Consider the following 22,233-nt stretch of genomic DNA (forward strand, 5'->3'; position numbering starts at 1 on the left):
TGGTAATGTATACTTTGACTGTTGTCCCTGGTGACTCAATCTAGCCTCTCGCATCGATTGCCAGTAGCGGCGCTGATATAGACCGGCCAACTTCTAACACGGCCGTCGAATCATAACTCAAGGTCAAGGGATCTTTTGCCCACTGGATCTCTTTCTTGATGGACCATTTTAGCAGATAGTATTCCTCAACCCACTGGGCTTAACAACAACCCCAACATCTCATGTCTCCAAAGTCCTTGGACAATCTCCTCGAGACCAGAACAAGTGTCAAGGCCCATGTTGAAAGCTCTCGAAACAAGTCCTCAATCGAGGATTCCCAGATTCAGAAAAAGTCAAGACAGGATCGAGCCTCAGGCTCAAGGATTCGACCACGTGTGTAGTATTCTTATCTAAATGCGCAACGACGCCCTCACAGTCCGACTCCACAGGGACAATTAATCTCTTTGCAGGGTAGTCCAAACATCCTGCCTAGCAGTTCTATATTCGCAGACGACGGATTGGCTGAGGCCATCGGGGACTCTCTGGTCTCGATGCTCGATGTCTACGACGACGGTATTTGTGGCGGCGGAATTCATTCGCGCCCCGGTGCTGGCCATGTAACAGATGTGTTTTCATGCTGTCCGCGATATGTCACTATGAATCTATTAACCATGGTTGAGATGCCCCGCGAAACTGCCCAAGCAGACCAAACCCTAGATGCTTTCTAGGTTTCGTGTTCTCAAGTTCTTCGTCGGTAGCGCCGGCGGCGCCACCAAGGGCCAGGACTCGATGGAGAACCCACTGCAGACGAAGCAACCGGGTATGTGTCTAGCCAGGTTACCAGTATGCGGTTAGCGTATATTGCTGACTGGATCTCCTTCCCGGTTCCAAGCCTCAACAGCTTGACTATCTTTTCGCCATTCATTATACGTGAGGAAATGGTTGCAAGGGCCAGGGATAAGGTCTTCACTGAGTCACTGGAGTCCCTACTGCCGGTGGCCCTGCTGCCCCTGCTGTTGCAGGTGCTGTTATTCCTGGATCCTGGAATAATTCTTGCTGCTGCCTGCTTGCCTATCATCATAGGTCGGTCGTGACAGGATGCTTTACTACTGGTGATGTCTCTCGAAGTTGACCCCCTGGCTTCTACCAGATAGAAGACCACTGCACGCTCCTTGATGGGCCCCTATGTCCCGCTCTCCATACTGCCCCACCCAAAGAAAGGAATATGAGGACTTCTCAACCGACCTCTCTGGCAGAGGAGACAAAGACGCTAAAAACGCGAGTCAGCGCTCTGCTCGAACCGCACCGAAAGTGCACCCAGGTTTCCAGACAGCTGAAGCTATTAAAAATGGAGAACTCACGGCTTCTGCCAGCCGGGCACGTTTGGCCTCGTATAAGGTGCTTGTAGCACCACGCAGACCTTTACGGTTGCCAACCATTATCAAAGGAAACAATGCCGTCAATTCGGGCCCCTCACGGCGATAGAAGCTGAGATTACCACTCATACTGTACTTTGCCACGGTGTCTTGTCTGGCTTAATGGGTGTTGTTTTTTGCCATTGATTCTGCTCGTAATAGATTTATGCACCCGCGACAGAGTGTCTTCTCAGTAGTTCATTGGCTAGATGACATTTTTGAAATGTTCCAGTTGTTCAACTGCTCCCTCTATCAATGTTAACCTCCATCCTTGAATCAGGAGTCAAACACTTACCCAATTACTCAAACCATGGGGCACTGCTAGAATATCCAGAGAAGAGAGCATTCACAGCATATCTGTGGAACAAGGTAGCACTTGTAGGATGGCATCTTAATAAGGTCGGTGGCCCTCGTTCTCAGTGAGTCAGGGTCTAACACTGCTGACTGAAGCTCGCCTGGTAGACTTACCTATGGTCTTTACTTTGGTCGAATGTCTCCACGAACCGTATATGTCCAGAGCCATGGGAAAAATGAGATCGGTGTGTTGTCTGATGCTTGGGTTAGGGTTGTAAGGAACGTCCCTTTCTTTCCTTCGTGAAGGAGGATTAGGTGCTCTTAAGGTATGTTCGATTCGTATGAGGGTGTTAACCTCTCATGTGGGTTATCATGGGGACGTTTATTGATTGGAGTTCAGAGCTAAGTGTAGGGCTTAGTACGTATGGCTATGGTAGCGATGTTGATGTAAAGGTCCTATGAACAATGTCCAACTTGGGTAGATGATGTGGTATGAGGAGTGGGAGTAGATTTTACAAGGACAGATTGTATGGACAAAGTATTCCATTAATTCAGGTTCTTCACCTAGGATATTCGTCATGAATTATATAAGTGAAGCGTGAAGTCGAACTATCTTTTGTGAAAAAGCTACCCATACAGGATAGAGACAGTGAAGATGTATGCTATACGATGTATGCACTTCAGAGCAGATAGCCTGCCGCTATGCCAAACCTAACGCCGATATCTACTTCCTCTGGGGAAGCCCTGTTCTCAAACAATAAGAAATATAGTATAGGAGAAATATACTTCAAAATCATGCCAACATGGTGGTATCTCCGGGTAAACCCAACCGTAAATGCAAAGAAATCTCATAAAGAAAATCAAAGTGTATCACTATCCCGTCTTGTCGGGCTACCGTTGGTAGCGCGGCAATGACTCGTCCCCGTGCGCATTGCCACCAACCAGCTGGTGATCCCCTTCGTCATGGAAGACGGGAGCGCTCGGTCCATCAGCAATACTGTTATGGGAAGGTCCATTTTCATCGGGCGCACTCGCCTCCATCAGTAACCGTTGTCGCTCTAGCTCTTGTTTGTCGTCGCCTGGAACGGAACGCTGGCTCATAGAACTGCTGCCTGGCACGACGGTTTGGACCGATTCGGCCGAAGTCAACGCTTGTGGCACTGTATTCTCGGTCGGTGAGGGCAAATGATGGTAGCCGTTGATGTGATCATCTTCAGGAAGCACCGGAGCCGTGGGAACATCGGTCGACGGTCCGGCTTCCACCTCATTCGGCGGTTGACTGGGCAGTAGCATCTGCTCGGCATGCCGCATACGCGCCTTTTCGTCGGTCGGCTCTTCCGATTGAGGTGTCGATACAATCTCGCCCAATGATTGGTACTGTGGCTGGGACTCCTCCCCATACTCCGGCCAGAACAGCTCCTGCGGCCCATAGTCTTCCGGCGACGGATGTTCGGATTCTCCATTGGGCACGGAGTGCTGATCTACCGGCCAAGGTTCGCCATCTCCCTGAGCATGTCCGCCAGAGGACTGCAGATCCGAACTCGCCGCAGCCGAGGAGGTGCGCCGCGGTTGGTTTTTCCGGCGATGGGAATCTCTTGTCCCGATCACCACCTCGAAGGCGACAGCGACGACACCTTTCTCCCGCCGGATCTGATCGGTGTCTAAAATATTCCCCGCCCAGTTCGCCGTGATGGCGTTGCTGTTGGCATCGGTTGGATTCAGGACCATTCCGCTGGGAGAATAATTACTGCCTGAGGTGACCAAGTTGAACCGCGGCAAGAACCGCTCGGGCGAGGTGAGCTTGCCGCGAAGATCGACAACGACCTCGACATAGTAGCGAAAATTAATCATACTCCCCGGAGTACGCGTAATAGTGGGGAAGGTATCTTCGGGGATGCGGATGGACGTCTTCACGATCGCCGTTAATGTGGTGGGATCGACCACCAACGGCGCGAACGTCTGCGCCAAGTCCTTCCGGAAGACGCTGCTGGTCCGGCTGGTGCCGATCGTCAGACCGCCCAATCCCGTTCGGGATCGCGGATAGATGTCTTCATAAACGGGTTTCTTCCCATTCGCGGAGGACCCAATAGGAATCGACGGGTGAAGGTCAATCCGCCCTTGACGATAGAGTGTGATAATAATCCCATGCGCGCTGCGCACCTGTTTGCAATGATTGATGGTGACTTTGATAGGTAATGTATCTCCGGGTAGTACGCCCGCGCGCAGAACCTCCGTTTTAGCCGTGATGGTCTTATCTCCTAAGGAGGGTGTGAGACTGCGCGCTTCACTATTTCGCAGTCCTGTGCCGGCCGACGAGCTCGGGTCACTTGCGATTTGGAAGCTTTGACTGCTGTTGCTCATCCGACTCGACGAGCTGACGTTACTGGGAGCGGGACTTAACGGAGGACGATGATCCGAGCCCGCCGCGCCACTGACCGAGACATCCACCGACGTCGAATCCGGTGCCGCATCCGAGCTCGTCGACTTCGTTTTGGCCTTCGATCGCGTGCGTTTCGAGACCGGCTCTAGTGTCACGACACGGGCTTTCGGGGCAGGAAAGGGGGCGATATCAATATTCTCCATGAGGTTCACGCGTCGGCGGCAGGAAACGGTTGGGTTGATGGTCGTCGGCTTTGTTAGGGTGGACGTAAGCATATACGTAATGGTGCCTCGTTCGAACTAGACGCCGCAACCGTTAGCGAATGGGGGAACCTGCGTGAGCCACAGTGGATACGCACACTGATGCTACTGGGGAGGGCATATGGCGGAAAGACCATCTCAAAGCGAAACTTGTAGATGCCCTCCTTAAGGCGGCCCTCTCCACAAAGGACGACCTCGTCCTCGAACAGAGTGGCCAGCCCATTGCCCAAGTATTCCGCCCCTCGGCGCCCGCGCCCAGGCCCGAGAAATCCCACATCTGGGGCCGTCTCCCCAGACGGAACCGTATTCTTAAACACCTTGACATAACCATGTAAACAAACCACGAGATGTGTAATGCGAACGGGACGAGCGACGGTAAGGACGACGGTCCCCTTGATCACATCCCCCGGAAAATATGAACGCCAAGGGTCGTCGGGTTCGATGTAGAAATCAGTAAGACTGCGATTGCGCTGACCGAGTGACGAGCGAAACTTGTGTAAGAGAGAGCTGCGATTCCGACCGAGCGGCGACGAGGAGGATTGAGCGGGGGGAGAGTTGACGGACATGACCCACAGTCACACCTCCCTCAGTCCATACACGAGGAGTGGAGGTGCTAGTTGGTAAGAGAAAGAGAGAAACAGGAAGGAGGAAAGAGGGGCGACAAAGGAAGGGAGGGTAAGGGAGGGGAGTTATGCAAGAACAGAGTCAACTTCAATATCCACAGTATCGAACGACCAACCAGAGACAACGAAGTCGGATAAGCGGACAAGCAAGGGGGATAAATGGTGAGCCTGGTATGGCTGAAGGACCGTTCCAAATTCTCCGGTGCAGCCAGATAAGGCCGTGCAAATGAATCAATGACTGATCGATATTAACAACCAAATGGAACCCGATCGATCACTCGATCAGTCAATCTGCCAGTCGGGAGTTTCGGGCAAGCAATCCCACCAGACCCAATGTCAGCGTCGGGCGCAAATGCCGACCGGGGGAAACAAACACGCGACCGAATAATGCTTGTTTTTTCTTGGTCCAAAGCTTCCTTTTTCCGTTGTCCCTCGCTTGTCCCTCCAATCTGGAATTGCACACGCGATAGGGGAAGGTCGGAAAAGGGATCCTATGTACAAACGGCGAGTCGGATGGAGGGGGTGACGGCGAAGGGACCGAGAGAGAGAGGAGGGGGGGAAGAGGCGCAGGAGAGTCACGAGAGGAGATGACAGGTCCGCATCATTGAGAGAGAACTGGCAAGAGGGTCAAGTATCGCCCTCAGCCCCGGAAGTACAGATTGCCGGAAGTGAGGGAGAGAGCGAGAGAAAGACAGACAAGCGTTTTGAGGAGACGAGGATTCAATGCGGGATCGCAGGATGAAGGCCAATGGAAGGAGAGGGTCGGGCAGGTCGGAAGGCGCCCCGTCTGCAGGTAGGATGTCGAGTGATTTGTTGGGAATAAACGGCGAGGGAGTTTTGGTGGAGTTGAGTTGAAGGAAATGAGTTCGCGATAAGCCAGAGGGCGGAGAAGTGGAAAAGCCAACGAATTCGCGTGGCCCGTCAGTCAAGCTTTTGTTCTCATGGGCTTTGAGACTTGGCGCCTCCACACCTGTCGGTTTTAGAGTTATAATAACTACCCGTTATTTGCGTACATCAGTCGCTTCTGATTCTCTAAAGATGATCATTCCCATTCGCGCAAGCCTTCCCCTTCCACATAATCCTCCCCGTAACACTCCCTCTGCAACATCTCCATCGCCTCCCGATCGTCCCCGACCACTTTCCTCACAAACCCTTCCAAGATGTAGATATTATCCGTCCACATCTCGGCCTCCCGCTGAAACTCCTGCACCTCATCCTTCATCTCCTGGATCCCCTTGTCCCCATCCATGCTCGCCGACACAGCCAACCACTCCTTCCGTAACCGCTGACACTCCTTCTCCAACTCCGCCTTTTCCCGCATCAACCTCTCTCGCTCACCGGGTCCCAGCGCCTTCTCATCCTCTTCCTTCTCCCGTTTCCTGACCGCCAATTGTCTGTCCAGTTCTTCCTTACTGCTCCGTACCCGATCCACTTCTTTCTGCAGCTGTTCCACCTTTTCCTCCCGTTCCCTCTTCTCATCTCCACCGAAACACCAGTACCAGTTCCCACTTCCGATCTTCTCCACTCGGATCTGGCCCTCGTCAGCCAATTCGTGCAGGTACTCTTTTACTTGCATGCCGTTGATCGAGGCGATCGAGGGGAGCATCTTCTCCAGCTCTTTGAGTGTGTGGCAGGTGCCGGTCGAGCGGAGGTGGGAGACGATGCGCGCTTGTTTTTCGGTTTTGGTGAGTTTGGGAGGCTATTTTTTAATTAGTTTGATGTTGTTTGATGAGTGATTTTCATTGGTTAAATAGGATAAATTATGTGGCTTTGCCTTGGGTGGTGGACGTACCATGGTGTGAGTTATTAATTGTAGACTGGAGGTCGAGTACAGGTAAGTAATAGGTTATTCAGGGTACAGCTGATGTCAATTCGATGGGGAACTGAGGTGCAGATTACCTCTCAGTACTAGTAAATTGGAAGGACAGAATACGTTCAGGCTGTAGGACATTCGAACTCAGGTGCAGTCACCTGGTTCCAAGTCCAACTCGTGATCTTCTACGTTGCATACTCCAAGGGCAAAAGGAAACAGATTGTCCGCATGCGCCAAAGCAGTCGCTACATTAACTGCAGGTAGATTATATAGAACGGAGTATGAATCGAGATCCCCACCCAGCAACACCGATTACTTGGTACAATAACAACCACGAAGATACTATTTTCAAGCCTTCGATTCGCTCACGCGACCCCCATCCTTCCGTGTATCACTAGTCGTGACGACCTCCTCAACGTGCAGTGTATCTGCCAGCTCTCGAGCCTTTTCGGTAGCGGCAGCACCGCCAACCATAGCGGTCTCCCCGTCGAAGTAGCGAGCGATTTCCTCCAGGGGGGTATTACGTGTCTCAATGTAGAAGAACCAGACCACCACCAGCTCGAATCCAAGCCACACACAGTAGAAGATGTAATACTTCCAGCCAATGTTGTCAAGGGCGATGGGGTTGATGTATTGATTGAAGAAAACTGTCGAGTGTCAGCGAACCAGCATACCAGGAGAGAATCACGGGTACTTACGCGCGGCATCAATGCAAAACCACACCACTGTCATACCCTTGGCGCGGATACTGTACGGGAGGATCTCCACCGTGTAACCCACCAGAAGGCCCGACCAAGCAATGTTGTAAAACACGTAGTAGATGTAAATCATGGCGACCACCGCATTCGCCGCCCCCGAGGCCTTGCTAATATCGTAGCGAGCGGAGCAGATGGTCCACACAATAAACGCCACCAACATGCCGGCCGTCGAGATCAGGAAGAGCTTGCGTCGCCCAATCTTATCGACGAAGAAGCACATCGTCAACGCCACAATCATGTTAAGAATTTGGAGACAGCCATTGATCAAGTTCTGCTCCACAGAGCTGGTGTATCCGACTGAGTCAAGAATTTTGGCAATGTAGTAGGACACCAGACCGTTACCGGACCATTGAGAGAACAAACCGGCCGTGATACAGATGATCAGACGATGTCGGTTGCCCTTGGTGCGGATCAGTTCCTTCCAGCTGTTGCTTTCGAACTCCTTCTCCAACCGAATGGTTTCCTTAATCTCATGCATCTCCAGCTGAACCACTTCGTCCTCTTGGTCGCCATTGGCGTGGCAGTCTGCCAGAACTTTAAGGGCTTGCTCGTGTTTGCCTTTGTAGATGAGGAATCGAGGTGACTCGGGGACAAACCAGATAAAGATGACTTGAAGGATCGACGATGCAGCCTGGACGATTGTCGGGGCTCTCCATGACCAGTTGTTCGGAATATTGTTAGTGCCGAAGGTGAGCCACGCCGCGACAATGGCGCCCAAGTACCACGTAGCTGTACCTAGTTAGTTGAAACCCACAAGAGGACTGAACTGCGATGCAGGGGAGCGTACTATTATAGATCGTGGTGAAGATGGCACGGTGCTGGGTGTGCACCAGTTCAGTAATCAGTAGGGGAGAAGCGCCGTGGGCAATGGCGACGCCGAAACCGATCAAGAATCGAGCTGCCAAAAACATGCCATAATTTGCGCTGATAGTCTGGAGGACAACTCCCAGGATCCTGGCTTATTGTGAGCACCCTGGTCGTGGCTGTGCACTGGGACAAACACTTACATGATCAAGCAACCTATCAAGATACCCATCCGACGTCCCAGCAAATCAGCAGTGTACGGCACGGCCGGTAGAGCTGCTAGAGATCCAAGGGACATGATGGCACTGAGTATTCCCAGAAGAGAGCCACTGGGATGGTCGAAGTATTCCTGCCAGGGTTCGAGGGTTTGGAGACCGTTCATCATAGATCCATCGTAACCATTCGTGGCCTATTCAAATTTCGATATGAGCACGGGTTCAGACAGAAAGCTAGTGATGAGCCAGGAGAACATACCGCCGTCAGAACCACCATTCCCAGACAGAGATACGTCTTTCTCATTCCTGGATTCTTCCACCATGTCACCTTGGGGAACTGCCGACCGGCAAGCTCGAAGGTGTCTGAACCCATTGTGAATTCGATAAAGGGGGTTGGTCGTATGGCAAATGCGAGTCTACGACCGAGTTGAAGACGCACGTCCGTTCCCTACAAGACATTGCATGTGGGGGAAAGTCATCTTAAAGAACATCATATCCTACAGCGTTTCAACCGGCCATTTTTCCGTCTATCAGATCTAGTCAAGTGCTACAGTACACTGTCCGGCTAAACTGCTGGGGACACAGGAGAACGTGTCCAATAGGGTTTCTCGAGACATAATGAGATTAGATCGACTGGCTGATCTCCATAGGGCGCGGGGGATCTGGTCTCGAGCTCAATGCCGGCACACAAGTGTGCCAGAGCTGTAAAGGCTCGGCGGGCCGAGAATAACACAACGTTGTACCAGATGATTCGTCCAAAGGGCTCGCCAAGGCGAGTATCGTATGCGAGGAGAAGAAAGCGCATTGATTTCAGGCTAATTGTTTGGAATGTACCCCAGAAACAAAAGAGGACCATGCCAAAGCCTGGGGCTGAAGGACCCGTATGGTAGCGGTGGCTCGAGTCCGGGGAATTTAAGGACGGTCTAGCGTCCGGTCCTCCAATCGAGACGTGCTTCCAAGCCGGAACGAGTAATGGCCAAGCCTCTAGCTTCTGGCTCTTGAGACTTAAATAATTTTGAGGCCATTATTGCCGAGGATACTCGTCGGAAACCAACGAAGAAGCCAAGCCGAGTGTCGAAGGATCAAAATCCCCCATGCTTGACCATGGTAAACCGGATGGCTCAATACTCCTCACAACTTTCTTTTACAGGAATCTGGGGTGTATGACTCGTCGCTGTCAGTGTCATTTGACAGGCGATACGCCACAGAGTGCCAGGGCTCGTTTCTAAGGGTCATAAGGGGCTGGTATGTTGGAAGGCAGGCCCCTATTGGTGGATCAATCGGTTGGGGGTCGAGAACTTAGCAACGTATCACCAACAGCCAATCTCTTTTTGAACGCCACAAAATTCAGATCACGAGGCCAATATATGATCTGATGTCCCAAAAAAGTTAAGCTGGTGCCACCTGGCGCAAGGACTTCGCGGCTCACTCCGCATCTGTCGTCGAGGCTGTCCGAACCAGTCGGGGCTTTTTTGTTCGCTTCGTCTTCTGCCTCCTCACAACCGTTCCTAGTTCGTCCCCCGAGCTTGCTAGAATGCTACTTCGACCAGTATTTGCCCTTTTACGGCCGACGCGCCTCGCAGTCTGGGAATGAGATTGATCTTCTTCGCTTTGTATCTCCTCTCCCTCCACCAGGACTAAATCGCCAGTTTGGCCTAGGGATTCCTTCGCCATCTCCTCCATCAGTATACCCATGGCAATCAGCGCCGTTTCATCCATACTTTGGTAATCATCCTGGCCGCGGTCAGGCGTTGCGTAATCGTAGTAGTCAGCCGAGTAGGCATGAATAGCTTCTAGAAGGTCGGAACTAGGGAGTGGACGGTCGGACGGAAGAGATTCATGGGCAAAATAGAAATCGTTCTCCTCGTACCGAATCGGTGCATTTTGCCGACGAAAGAGAACTTCTTCCGGACGGACAGGTCGAAAATTGGAAGACGCCGTGTCACGGTATCGCGAGGTGAAAGGTAATAACGGGAGGAAACCGTGTGCATTTATCCGGCCTAGAATCAATCAGAACAATCCTTTCGAAGCACAGGTTGGTCGCCCAAACCAGCTACGGCATCGTAAACGGTTGCTTGTCGCTTCTGTCGTCTGAAAGAAGTCCCCTCAGAATGGTCGTCCTCGTCCTGCGGAGGTTGGAAGGAGTTTTGACTTAAGTCAAGCGACTTTCCGTGCGACATTGGTGAATTGGATGTGTCTGTGTGATGCCCAAGTGCTAATACCCAGGACTCTAACAATTATCGCGAAATGTACTTCAAGTCCTTTATTTTAGTTCTTAATCATCCGACAACCCTCCGTCATTCCCACTGATCACGTGCTGACAACAATCAAACTGCTGGCGGTGATAAGAAATTTCTCTCCTATCGCCGTTGACAATCCACTAGTCCCAATCAGTTGTGCAACTGGCAGAATTTTTGAACGTTTTCGCAGAGGTTGACTGGAATGTTGGATGTTTTGGGAGTCACTGTCGTGTGCCTGTCATAGTCTAGAATTTTCATATAAGTGGTGACATATAGTCTGCCGGACTGCTACTAATACAGAATTAGTTTTAGAGCCAGAAGTAGCTCATTCCGTGGAGATATAAGTGGTATAAACTACCCATGTAGGAGTACTTCCATAGCTTTTGAAGCCCGGGAGGTTTCACTAGCGTGGTTTTTATCTCAAAACCGCCTTCCATTATAGGCTTAGCCTTCGTTCTATTCCAGTAGTTCACCGTCTATAGTACTCCATACAGCGTTTCTTCCTTTCTTCCAAGTTGCTTCGTTTTGATCTTCCCTATCTTTTTGGTGAAGGAGACGTTGAAAATGGAAATTCATATGGTCGTCACTGCCTGCAACTACAAGCAGGTGTCTTTTTATCAAGGCAGCAACATATTGTTAAGCAACGATCTAGTAACAGTATGATGCATAATGAGAGCCGTGGATGTCTCCAAACGACAAAAGGTCCAGCCACGAAGGCTATGATGGGTCTGCTAATCATTAAACTTGTACATTGAGCAGCCTGGTAATGAATTCATTATGCGCTACAAGGAAAGCGACATGGAGCAAAAGAAGATCGGTACAGTTATGAGAGAAAGAATTTCAAGCACACTGCCTGGCTTCTTAATCCGATATGCAAGTTTATGGAGGGGACTTCACTGACTGACGATGATTGACAGTCATCTATTACGCAGCTCGCAGCCGGTTGGAGCGGTTCGTACTTTCTTGTTGCGGACTTGAAGTGGGAACTGCCTCTATGTCGCTGCTGATGGTCTAGATTATGATTAAGTTGACCACTGACCATAGTTGAGCAACAAGGCTGGTTCAATCCAAGTCAAAGCCGAGGAGGGTTAAGGTTTAATCTCCTCGATGAACACTCGCTGTATCATGGTGATACGCTATCCATGGTATACAGCAGGTCTATCCATGTATCTTCAAGCGAGCTGATAGGCGGAAGTTAAGATGCGTCTGATGAGGCCATCTTTTCTCCTCTCTTGTCTGCCCGTGCTCTACATCTTTTGATCTCTTGGGTCGGGCTAGCATAATTGTAATTGTAATTGTGCGCTAAGGGCGCTACCTACTGCAGATATCACCAATGGTATGCCCAGGTAACAATCCGTGCTTGACATCTTCCCTGTATCTAATGTCTCTAACCCTGTCTGATCGATAAAAGTCATAACCTCCTACAGGTCCCGTTGTAGCTATTAGTATTTTCTGTCCACATCCTGCTAATTCCAATATGCCGTACAGAAGATCAAAGCCCAACAACAGATGGTCCATGTTTCCCTCACTTCATAATGAGGTAGCGTTGTTACTGGACGACGCATTCCTCACGTTCGACTTCCATGAAATCGACAGCGACAGAAGCTGCACCAATAGTTACGACACAAGCATCACAGGTCGATTTACATGCGACAATGCTGCCTGTGAATCCACTGGATGGTCCAGCAAGGAGATTGCCATCACCATACGAATGTACCCTGGATATGAATAAAATGCGAGGGTATACCATCAACGTTGCAAAAGCTGTAACAGGCTCAGCCAGCCTATCCTCAACGATACATACGCCGAACGAGCGGCATATCGGATCAAAAAGTGGAACGGTTGTACCGTGGAGAAACCCGGGTATTCGGGTAGAGGCAACGGTCCACATAATCGTCATTTATGTGAGGGATGTAAGAATGGACATTGCAAGGAGGGGTTGGGCGACATTTAGGTTAGTGAGTTCTGAAGGCCATTTCTACCATGAACAGGATGATAACTAACGTGTTGACGAGACAGATACGGTTTAGGTATCATAGTCGTTATCGAGTATCTGGTAGCCCTTTCAATATTTGTGGATTTATCGCTTTCTCGGCAGTCCCAGCGCGCGGTCACAGTGGACATACCTTGTGTTCTATATTAATTGGGGATAGGCCTTGCTGTCCAGAGTCTTTGGATGCTCGGGCTCAAGTACCTTTCCATAGCCCTGCTGATACATCATCTTCATGCGTACACTGTCTCTGGAAGAATAGAAAATCGCCATCGGCCAATACTGCCAGGCTAAGAAGACTACAATGTTTCCCAGTGAGAGTTTAGCCATTACAGACCTAGAGCATAACATTCTTTTGCCATGTTACCCTATTATCCTCTGAAAGGGTTCTACATGAGCCGTCTCTAATTCGATGGCCATTCGACGCCTTAAAGTCTCATGGTTATCAGAGTTGAACCAAGGTGGCGTACGCTGCATTCTGTAACCAAGCTGCAGGTCCATGAATTATTCTTATATTCAAGGTCTCTTCACCGCAGAAATGCTACAAGAACCAAGACACTAGTCCAAAACCCGATGTTCCTCATCGCTCTCAGTTGCAAATGTCAGTAGGAGCTGGTTTGGCTTGCGCTCATCGGTCTCACCAAACGCTTCTCTCGCACCCCTCCTCAATTCATTAACAGCTTCTACAGGTGCGTTGTCCTGAGTCGTTAAGTCTCTTCGCCTACAGGTCTACCCATTGCCCTCATCTCAAACAAACGAATACCTCACCTCCTCCCTAACCTGCCTCGCCAAATCTAAGGCCTCCTTCCTCCCCTTCCTAGAAAACACATTAAAATATGCCAAAAAGGTATGACGGCCTGAACTCGGATGTGCAACCTTCTGGCCCCGCTTGACCAGACAAGCACATCGACTGATCTGCTTAGCAAGATCTGGTCTGCGAGCCATCAAGTCTGTGCAAATGTCCTCTGAGTCAAAGATACCTTGGTAATATATGGGGTAGTCTGCCGGAATGAAGACCATGATGCAGGTATACTGGGGTCCATATTTGAACGGTTGAGATAGAGCCCTGACACGGGCCTTTTCGCCGACGGCGATGAGCAAAGCTAGACCCCAGTAGTCAATTCCATAGGTAGATTCAGTAATCTGGGAGCCAGTCATCCCGAGAGGGCGAGGATTGATTTCGATGAGCCAGGGCGTTGATTGCGAGGTTGTCGATTTGATTTCACGTGGAGATAGATCGATGATGTCGTTCTGCCTTTTATACTCGACTGATGAGTACTCAACGCGGCCTTCTAGGTGCATTACGCCATTCTTGAGGCCGAGCTTGAGTAATGTGTCCAGGAAGCTGTTTCGAAGGAGGTCTATTTCCTGGGACGGCAGTGCGGAAGGGTAGACGCTGTTCAATTCGTGGAAGTTATGCAGCGAACCTACACTGGGTCCATTGATATCTGCCGACTTGGGGAGGTCATCGCAGACCTCGAAGAAAAGGACTTCGCCATCCAGCAGAACAAAATTAACGTCAACTTCAGGACCATCGCAGTATTTCTCAATAACAAACTCAGTTCCATGGCGAGATGTATCGATAGAGTTGACGGCGGTCATGAGCGCATCAAGATTATCAACCCGGGATACACCTTCAGAGCTCCAGCCATCGCACGGTTTAACTATGAGCGGGTATGGGATATCCACGTTTTTCATAATATCAAGAGCCTCGTCTAAAGCCGACGCACGGTAAGCTTGGTGACCGGCGTATACACTGGTGAGGTATTTGTTCGTGGCGATTCTCAATGCCTCCTGTGAAGCCGTCTGCAGGCCTACCTGCGGCGCAGCTTGGGCGATATAAGGCCAGAACGAGTCCGCAAATGTAATAATGCCATCCACCGGCTTGCCGTATGCCTTCACAGACTCGATGATTCGGTCAGCCACATCTTCCTCAGGTGGGTTAGTGAGACGTGTCGGGATAAACGCTTCACGCCATTGCGCATAGTCGGGCCCTTCGAGCCAATGCCCTGCATTGTCCAGCACGACAATGTCGATACCGAGCACTCGCGCTGCATGATAAAGGCCTACCCCATCTTCAGGGTGGCTGCTGTTCGCATCAACTAGTACTAGTGTTTTTCGGTGAATAGGTTCAGGCAGTATCCACGGAAATGAGAGTCTGTTCTCAAGATCTGATTCAACAGCTAGAGAAACCGCCTCAAGACGGGGGTCTGAATCTGACTGTACTTCATGATGCACAAGAAGACCAGCCGCGGCCACGGAGAAAAGTGCAGGTAGATTATTGACGTCAGTAGGTGTGATTGCGCAGCCCGTGTAATTTTGGAAAGGCTCAGCAAATGACACCGCCGTCTCAATATACTGAGAGTCTCGAAGACGCAGAGGAATGATATCTGAGCGGACAATGTACCCTTTCTGCAAGGGCACGATAAGCTTCGCCACACGTGGACTGGACATAGTTGCAGCGCGCAGACATTGCAGGAAGAACCGGAATGCATTGTGCGAGCCAAACGCTTCAGGACCAAATCTCTGAGGGGCAGCGTTCTGGTCAGACTCGAGGATATATACGTCCTCGGGGCTATGAGAAAGGTCGTCTGTTTTTACTGAGAATACATGCCGGAAGACGATATCCACGGATTGCCATGGATTCCCGGTGGATTGGGTGTCAAGAAGACACCATGAGTATTCTAGGAGTAGGTCTGCTCATAATCAGTGAGAGGAAATTCCACGCAGGATGGGCATCTTACCTTTGTCATTCTCTGACCGGACCTGGATTTTCCGAGGGGCCATCATAGAATTGGAGGTCGAAGTGAAGCACAATGTAAGAATATCTTATACACGTGGTGGTCACTCTAAGATACTCGAGGGCTTGACTTTGTCTCGGCAGTTGAAAATATACCTAGCCATCTAATGAGATGATGAGCCAGGCCGATTAAATTGCCCTAAACCATCACTGACTGACGAGCAGCTAGGCACTTTATAAATCATAGTTAGGTTACAGGCCAAACAAAGGGCTAAATCTGACCTCCTTATCAGCTTCCCCTCATAACCCGCTAACAAGCTAACCCTAACCTATCATGATCACTGCATGGCTGGGGAATGTACTACGCAGAAGCTCTAGAGAATAACTGGTACTACTTCAGTAAGTAATCTGGGCTTGTCCATTAGACGCCCTCTTATAAGCTTATTCCGAAATGAAGGTTGATCTTCGGGGTATCACTCCGCACAGGCTCTCCGGAGTAGATCTATCGGGGCTCGGAGTGAACTTGGATGATTTCGACCAATGGCAGTCTGCTATTCGTAGATCACATCATATCATCCATGAAGCCCTAACATCTTAGTGTCTTCAATTTATAGTATGTCTGATATTGGAATATGGTGGCTATACAGAACTCCTGGGTAGCCCACGTGATTATATTTCTGTAGCAACTGTATTACAACGCTAGCCTATGAATGGTCACCACTACATTCATTGAAGACGAGCAATATATTGTCTGGAATTAAGCCAAAATCGACCCCAAATAGACGCTCGGTACAACTTTTATCCGCCCCTCATTTGGCGATAAGATCAGAGCCGATCAACGATCAGAAAACAACAATCGTAGCTTCACACTCCTGATGAATGAATTCTTATCTTCTGAATAGGACCCTTGGGTCCATCAGTCCACACACATTCCATGTCGCACAAACAAGCCGTCTCGTGCATCACCTCGAACCAGCCCCCGGTATTCGTTTCTCCAGTCGCCAGAACCCTGGACAACCTACGTCAGCTGTAGATGTACATCTCAACTCCGAGGATGAGCTCTATGCCCACAGGGCCGGGGTGAATGTGCTGGCGATAGACCAATATGACGGACGATTGTATGTCCCCGAACTCTTGTCGTCGACCACAGTACTAAATACACCAGTATGGTCTCCGGGGGCGCAGACCCCTCAATTCACTTCTGGGATCTAGAAACCAGAGGCTCAGAGCTCGGACATGTCCACAGATCCGTCGCCTCGGTCACAAAATCGTCGCATAAAGACGCTCATACGCACGCCATCACCTCCGTATCGATATATCCCTTCGACCCAGTCCCCTCCACCATACTGACAACATCGCGCGATGGCACTCTCAAACTATCAGCCCTAGAACCAGACACCATCACCCCAGTTCATACATTTAAACTTGACTGCACACCATATGCCCATTCCATGTCATCACACCCCGCATCACCTCTCCTCATCGCGGTCGGCACATCCGAGAGCCCAGTACGATTACTCGATCTCCGCTCGGGTCTCTCTACCCATGGCCTACCAGGCCATTCCTCGTCGGTACTATCAGTTTCATGGGCCCCCCACAGACCCCATATCCTGGCTTCCGCATCAGCAGATCACAAAGTGATATTATTCGATATCCGTCGCGGAGGCCACAACTCCGCCATCGCAGCCCTGGACATGGACGACGCAGTAGGCCTAATACCACCCCGCAACGCACCATCAAACTACCAAAGTCGCCCCGCATTCTCCCCACACGCTCGGGCACACAACGGCGCCGTCACAGGCGTCCGCTGGACCTCCAACGGCTCCCACCTAGTAACATCAGGTCAAGACGCGCGAATCCGCGTATGGAACGCATCAACAGGCGCAAACACACTCGTCCACTTCGGACCCAGAGTCCGCAACGCCCTGACCTCCCACCTCGCCGAAAGGGCACCACTAGTTCTCCCGAAAGGCGTCATGGGGCCTGGACAAGAGACGCTCTTATGGGCCAATTTCAGCGAGAACGATGACCGTGGGGAGATCCTGATGTTCGAGCTGCGGGAGGGCACTTTTGTCAAGCGTCTTAAGGTGCCTGGGCTGATGGGCGGGCAACAGCAGTTCCGGGGCCGGTCTAGTGCGCTCAGTGCGGCGAGGATTAATTCTCTCGTTTGGCGTGGTAATGGGGCGTCGGGGGAGGGCATGGAGATGTTTTCTGCGCATGGGGATGGGACGATCCGTTCCTGGGTTTCGAGGGAACCGGAGGGAGAACCGGATGAAGCGGAGGAAGCTGAGCAAGCGGATCGAAAACGGAAACGGGATGTTTTGGATGAGATTTACAGGGGGTTTATTGGGCAAGCGTAAGCTTATACTTCTTATTACACATACAAAGAAGCACATATAGAACCGGGCATCTTCCATAAATTATACACTATAATTCAACACCCAATATCATACACATCATCCCAAAAGCAAACAATATCGAACCCCCTCTACCAAAAGAAGACAACAAAATAACAAGAAAGAAATTACTCATCCCCAAAAACCCCTCCCTTAACAGTCCCATGCTTCAAATTCCTCGTATCCCCCCTAACACCCGGCCGATCCGTCCCAACCTGATTAAACTTCGACTCCCCCTCCGCCGGCAACGTATTCCCCGTCCCAGTAACAACCTCCCCAGTCATACCGGGATCACTCGGCCCCCGGGGCAAAGTAGCTTCATTATCAGCCGCAAAGGCCGAAGAAGGCTGGCCGAGACCCTGGTTATCGAAGCCGGGGTTCTCGGATCGTTGTTCGGGGCGCGGCACGGAGGGAATGGTGTTTTGTTTGCCGGCGTCGTTGGGGATGGTTGTGCCCTTTTGAGCCATTTCGGAGAGGGTGCCGCCTTGGTGGGAGGACATTTTTATCTTCTTTTGGTTTGTTGGTTGTTGGTTGTTGGTTTGGTGGTGGGAGTGTCGTTTTGTGGTAGTGGTTGTTCACCGTTAAGATTATGGAATGGATGTAAGGATTTATTTTTCTGAATTGAAATTGGGAATCTGGGGGCTGGTCCTAGTACAGGCTTTATATAAGTCTATGATTGCGTGGTCGCTGTATGTGATGTCACTTGTTCCCTGTTCTGGTGTGGATGTATGATGGGGTTATGATATCAGTGTTTGGGGACATGGGTGGTTATGCAATTGTGAGTGGGATTGTGGGTTCATTACATAATCGATCTACAAGGATTCTGTATTCATGGTAATTGATAAGAAAATGGAACTGATTATGGAGAGTTTGGTGTGGGATTTTGGAGTATAACTTATGGTGAGGTGGTTGTATACTATGGTAGGGTATGGGCGGGCACGTGTACGGGTACTTGGTTTGGTGTTGGTGGCACTTGATGGATCTTCTGCTTGGGGTACTGGGAAGAGTCATGTGATTGAGTCAATGCGGATATGAAAAGTGATGTTACAATTACATGGTGATTGAGTTACTTGAAAAGAACTTTGTGGGTGAAAACTGTTTAAGTGAAGAGCATTTAAGTGTACTCAAGCAAGACAAGTGAAAAACAATAACTCATTAACTAACATATCATCACAAAACCGGATCTGAACGAGAGACATGGGCGGCGATCCTGCACTGAGCTTAAGAATACAGCAATTACACAACATTATGCCTCGACATCGAGGTTCGGAGCAAAAGAAAATAAACTACATGACAACACACTGTCTACAAGACAAAGGCCAAAAGACCGATCACACCGCAAGCGAGAGAAATGACACCAGCACTAGGTGACAGGCTCGCAGCAGCACCCGTGAACATCACATTGTGAGAAGAGGGGGAGGGTGTAGCTGGGCCACTTGCGACGTGAGAGCTGTACTCGGCGTCGACACCCACCGGAACGTGCGCAGATGGGGTGGCGGCGGGAGTCTCAGATGCATGGGCACCATTGCTCGAGGCTTGTGGCACGTAAATCGGGACCATATGGAGGGATGAGCGAGAGATGGTTTGTGTAGAAGTCAGCACTGCGTGCTGGTGCGAGGGAGCATGGGTGGGCGCTGGGGTCATGGCAATGTGAGCCAGCGTTGTGGAGGAGGGCACGTCAAAGTGGGAGCCATCGTCACCGGCGTGCTGAGGCTGTCCATGGACAGGAGTAGAAGAGGGCCCGTGAGAGTCCTCATGAGACGAGGATTCTTCTTGGTTGTGGGTGCCATCGACACCGGTGGGCTTATGCTGTCCATGGACAGGAGTAGAAGAGGGCCCATAAGAGTCCTCATGAGACGAGGATTCTTCTTGGTTGTGGGTGCTATCAACACCGGTGGGCTCAGGCTGTCCATGGACAGGAGTAGAAGAGGGCCCGTGAGAGTCCTCATGAGACGAGAATTCTTCTTGGTTGTGGGTGCCATCAACACCGGTGGGCTCAGGCTGTCCATGGACAGGAGTAGAAGAGGGCCCATGAGAGTCCTCATGCGAAGAGGGTTCTTCTTGATTGTGGATGCCATCGACACCGGTGGGCTCAGGCTGTCCATGGACAGGAGTAGAAGAGGGCCCATGAGAATCCTCACGAGAGGGATCTTCATGGGGGGAGCTATCAGCGCCGGTGGGCTTGGGGCTCTCTATTTCGTGGCTCTGGTTGTCATGTCCGGATTCTTCATGGTCTTTGGGTTGCTCAGGTTGAGGAGCGGGAGTGTTCACCTGCTCCTGCTGCTGGGGAGCATGTGTGGGCTCAGAGTGAGCCTGCACAGTGCGGACGACGGTGTGCACGACTTCGCGAGTCAAGGTAGAACAGGTAGGGCTGGGTTCCGCAGGCTGCTCCTCATGATGTTCAACCGGCTGCGCGGGCTCCTGCTCATGATGCTCAGCAGGCTTCGTAGGTTCCTCCTGGTGATGTCCACCGGTCTCCTCATGGCCATCTTCATGATGCTCAGCAGGCTTCGAAGGTTCCTTCTGGTGATGTTCACCGGCCTCCTCATGACCATCTTCATGATGCTCAGCAGGCTTCGAAGGTTCCTTCTGGTGATGTTCACCCGTCTCCTCATGACCATCTTCATGATGCTCAGCAGGCTTCGTAGGTTCCTTCTGGTGATGTTCACCGGTCTCCTCATGACCATCGTCATGATGCTCAGCAGGCTTCGTAGGTTCCTCCTTGTGGTGTTCACCGTTATCCTCATGGCCATCTTCATGATGCTCAGGTTGTGGGGGTGCACCAACGGTCTCGTCGACATTAGAGTGCACCGTAGTAGAGTGATCATCGACATTCGCGGAATTGGTCTCCGTGTTGACAGAGTTCGATGCTTGAATGTTGGCTGTGTTCCCAGTGTCTACGCGGCCAGGTCCAGCAGCGCCATCGGCATCCGGTCGATACGCACGCTTGTGGTGGCCCTCTTGACCCTCGTCGCCATGAGGCCCACGGTGGGGGGGGTGAGGGGGCGGCAGAACTTTGACGTGAGTGTACTTATCCACATGCACGGAATGGTCATCCGCATTGAAGGAGTTCACCTTAGAAGAGAACTCATTCTTGGCGCTGAAGCCCGCTGCGTTACCAATGTCAACGTCTCCGCGTTCCTGACGACGCTCTCGGCCATGGGGAGGGCCGCCATGAGGGGGTGCGGCTTGAATGTTAGTGTTCTTTTTGATGTCAACTCCGTGGTTGTCCTCATTGTAGTTGTTCACTTCGCTTTCAAAGTCGTTCTCGAAAGTGAAGTCTATATCGTTACCGGTATCAATATACTTAGGCCCTCGGTGTGGCTCATGCTCGTCACGGCGTTCATGCTCGGATCCGTGACCACCGTCATGCTCGGGTCCGTGTCCGCCATGTCCATTAGGATGGGGTGGGGGTGTCACGATATTGGTGTTATCATCAACCTTGAGGGAGTGGTTATCGAGGTTGGCGTTGTTTGTTTTAGAGTAGAACTCATTCTCAAAGTCGTAGCTGGCCGAGTTACCAGTGTCGACAGCACCCTCCTCGTCCAAAGGGTTCCAGCGCTTTTCGTGTGGGCGAGCTTCCTCGCCCTGTTCGTGACCGCCCTGGTGCTCTTTCCCATGTCCCTCGTGCTCACCTCCATGGGGGTGATGCTTCGGAGGCGGGGGCAGAACAGTAATGGTGTGCTTTTCGTTGATGTCGACATGGTGATCATCAACATTGGCCGTGTGCACTTTATGTGTGGCTTCGCTCGCGTAGTTCAATTCGCTAGCACTTCCAACGTCCACACCATCGGAACTGGCGGGTCCTGCGCGAGGTTGGTGGCGCGCACCCTCCTCATGACCATCCTGGCCACCGTGTGGCTGCCCATGCTCACCACCATGAGGAGGGTGCGGAGGGGCCTTGAGCACATTCGTCTGGGAGTGCACATCGACAGAGTGGTCGTCCTTGTTGAAGTTGTTCACCTTATTGGTGAATTTGTTACTGAAGCCGAAACCAACATCGTTGCCTGTATCAACACGAGGTCCTCCACCCAATCCCTGGGCACTGGCCATCGCAGCCAGCATGGCGATGGGGATACCATTTTGAAGACCCTTCATTTTGCTTCGTATTATTCTTTTCGGAATCTACCGCTGCCAAACCAGACAATCTCGTCAACGTATGGAAAAGAGCGAAAACAGGCTGAAGGCCAAAGGGCAAGCACAGCCGCAATAAATATCAATTAAGGAAAGTATCTGAAAGAAAGACTTCTAATCTGGCCTTGCGACTTCTCGTTTCCTCCACCACGAGACGGTTGGACATGGTTGACCTTTTTATCATCCGGATGA

At 51.0% G+C, this 22,233-nt stretch overlaps 9 protein-coding genes across 9 annotated transcripts; 2 read left to right on the top strand and 7 right to left on the bottom strand.

Moving 5' to 3' along the window:
- Window positions 1–276: 276 nt before the first annotated feature.
- F9C07_1936 (uncharacterized protein) lies at window positions 277–707 on the top strand (the record flags this gene model as incomplete). Its single annotated transcript, XM_071508507.1, has 2 exons — window positions 277–372; window positions 450–707. 2 exons carry the CDS (start codon window positions 277–279, stop codon window positions 705–707), a joined length of 354 nt encoding a protein of 117 aa, XP_071364064.1.
- Window positions 708–2,579: 1,872 nt separating this feature from the next.
- On the bottom strand, window positions 2,580–4,894 carry F9C07_1935 (pH response protein PalF; the record flags this gene model as incomplete). The annotated part of the gene is made up of 2 exons (XM_041290339.1): window positions 2,580–4,367; window positions 4,427–4,894. 2 exons carry the CDS (start codon window positions 4,892–4,894, stop codon window positions 2,580–2,582), a joined length of 2,256 nt encoding a protein of 751 aa, XP_041143615.1.
- A 1,099-nt stretch (window positions 4,895–5,993) lies between these two features.
- F9C07_2057089 (hexose transporter protein) lies at window positions 5,994–8,914 on the bottom strand (the record flags this gene model as incomplete). Its single annotated transcript, XM_041285009.1, has 6 exons — window positions 5,994–6,650; window positions 7,134–7,411; window positions 7,463–8,251; window positions 8,310–8,476; window positions 8,530–8,735; window positions 8,801–8,914. 6 exons carry the CDS (start codon window positions 8,912–8,914, stop codon window positions 5,994–5,996), a joined length of 2,211 nt encoding a protein of 736 aa, XP_041143616.1.
- A 1,052-nt stretch (window positions 8,915–9,966) lies between these two features.
- Window positions 9,967–10,721, bottom strand: F9C07_1932 (uncharacterized protein; the record flags this gene model as incomplete). Its single annotated transcript, XM_041290340.1, has 2 exons — window positions 9,967–10,541; window positions 10,592–10,721. 2 exons carry the CDS (start codon window positions 10,719–10,721, stop codon window positions 9,967–9,969), a joined length of 705 nt encoding a protein of 234 aa, XP_041143617.1.
- A 1,267-nt stretch (window positions 10,722–11,988) lies between these two features.
- On the bottom strand, window positions 11,989–15,988 carry F9C07_2278281 (uncharacterized protein). The gene is made up of 3 exons (XM_071510283.1): window positions 15,516–15,988; window positions 12,799–15,467; window positions 11,989–12,733 (listed from the first exon to the last, which is right to left on the bottom strand). The coding sequence occupies exons 1-2, from the start codon at window positions 15,559–15,561 to the stop codon at window positions 13,519–13,521; spliced, it is 1,995 nt and encodes a 664-aa protein (XP_071364066.1). The 5' UTR covers window positions 15,562–15,988; the 3' UTR covers window positions 11,989–12,733; window positions 12,799–13,518.
- Window positions 12,331–12,681, bottom strand: F9C07_1931 (uncharacterized protein; the record flags this gene model as incomplete). Its single annotated transcript, XM_071508493.1, has 2 exons — window positions 12,331–12,386; window positions 12,429–12,681. 2 exons carry the CDS (start codon window positions 12,679–12,681, stop codon window positions 12,331–12,333), a joined length of 309 nt encoding a protein of 102 aa, XP_071364065.1.
- Window positions 15,988–17,905, top strand: F9C07_2278282 (WD40-repeat-containing domain protein). Its single transcript, XM_041290330.2, has 2 exons — window positions 15,988–16,629; window positions 16,677–17,905. The coding sequence occupies exons 1-2, from the start codon at window positions 16,391–16,393 to the stop codon at window positions 17,869–17,871; spliced, it is 1,434 nt and encodes a 477-aa protein (XP_041143619.2). The 5' UTR covers window positions 15,988–16,390; the 3' UTR covers window positions 17,872–17,905.
- A 130-nt stretch (window positions 17,906–18,035) lies between these two features.
- Window positions 18,036–18,407, bottom strand: F9C07_1928 (uncharacterized protein; the record flags this gene model as incomplete). Its single annotated transcript, XM_041285010.1, has 1 exon — window positions 18,036–18,407. The coding sequence occupies one exon, from the start codon at window positions 18,405–18,407 to the stop codon at window positions 18,036–18,038; it is 372 nt and encodes a 123-aa protein (XP_041143620.1).
- A 555-nt stretch (window positions 18,408–18,962) lies between these two features.
- F9C07_2081153 (putative GPI anchored protein) lies at window positions 18,963–22,185 on the bottom strand. The gene is made up of 2 exons (XM_071508850.1): window positions 20,526–22,185; window positions 18,963–20,396 (listed from the first exon to the last, which is right to left on the bottom strand). The coding sequence occupies exons 1-2, from the start codon at window positions 22,003–22,005 to the stop codon at window positions 19,213–19,215; spliced, it is 2,664 nt and encodes an 887-aa protein (XP_071364067.1). The 5' UTR covers window positions 22,006–22,185; the 3' UTR covers window positions 18,963–19,212.
- Between the last annotated feature and the right edge of the window lie 48 nt (window positions 22,186–22,233).

Source organism: Aspergillus flavus, chromosome 2 (assembly GCF_009017415.1).
Source record: "Aspergillus flavus chromosome 2, complete sequence".
In the NCBI taxonomy this organism is placed as follows: Eukaryota; Fungi; Ascomycota; class Eurotiomycetes; order Eurotiales; family Aspergillaceae; genus Aspergillus; species Aspergillus flavus.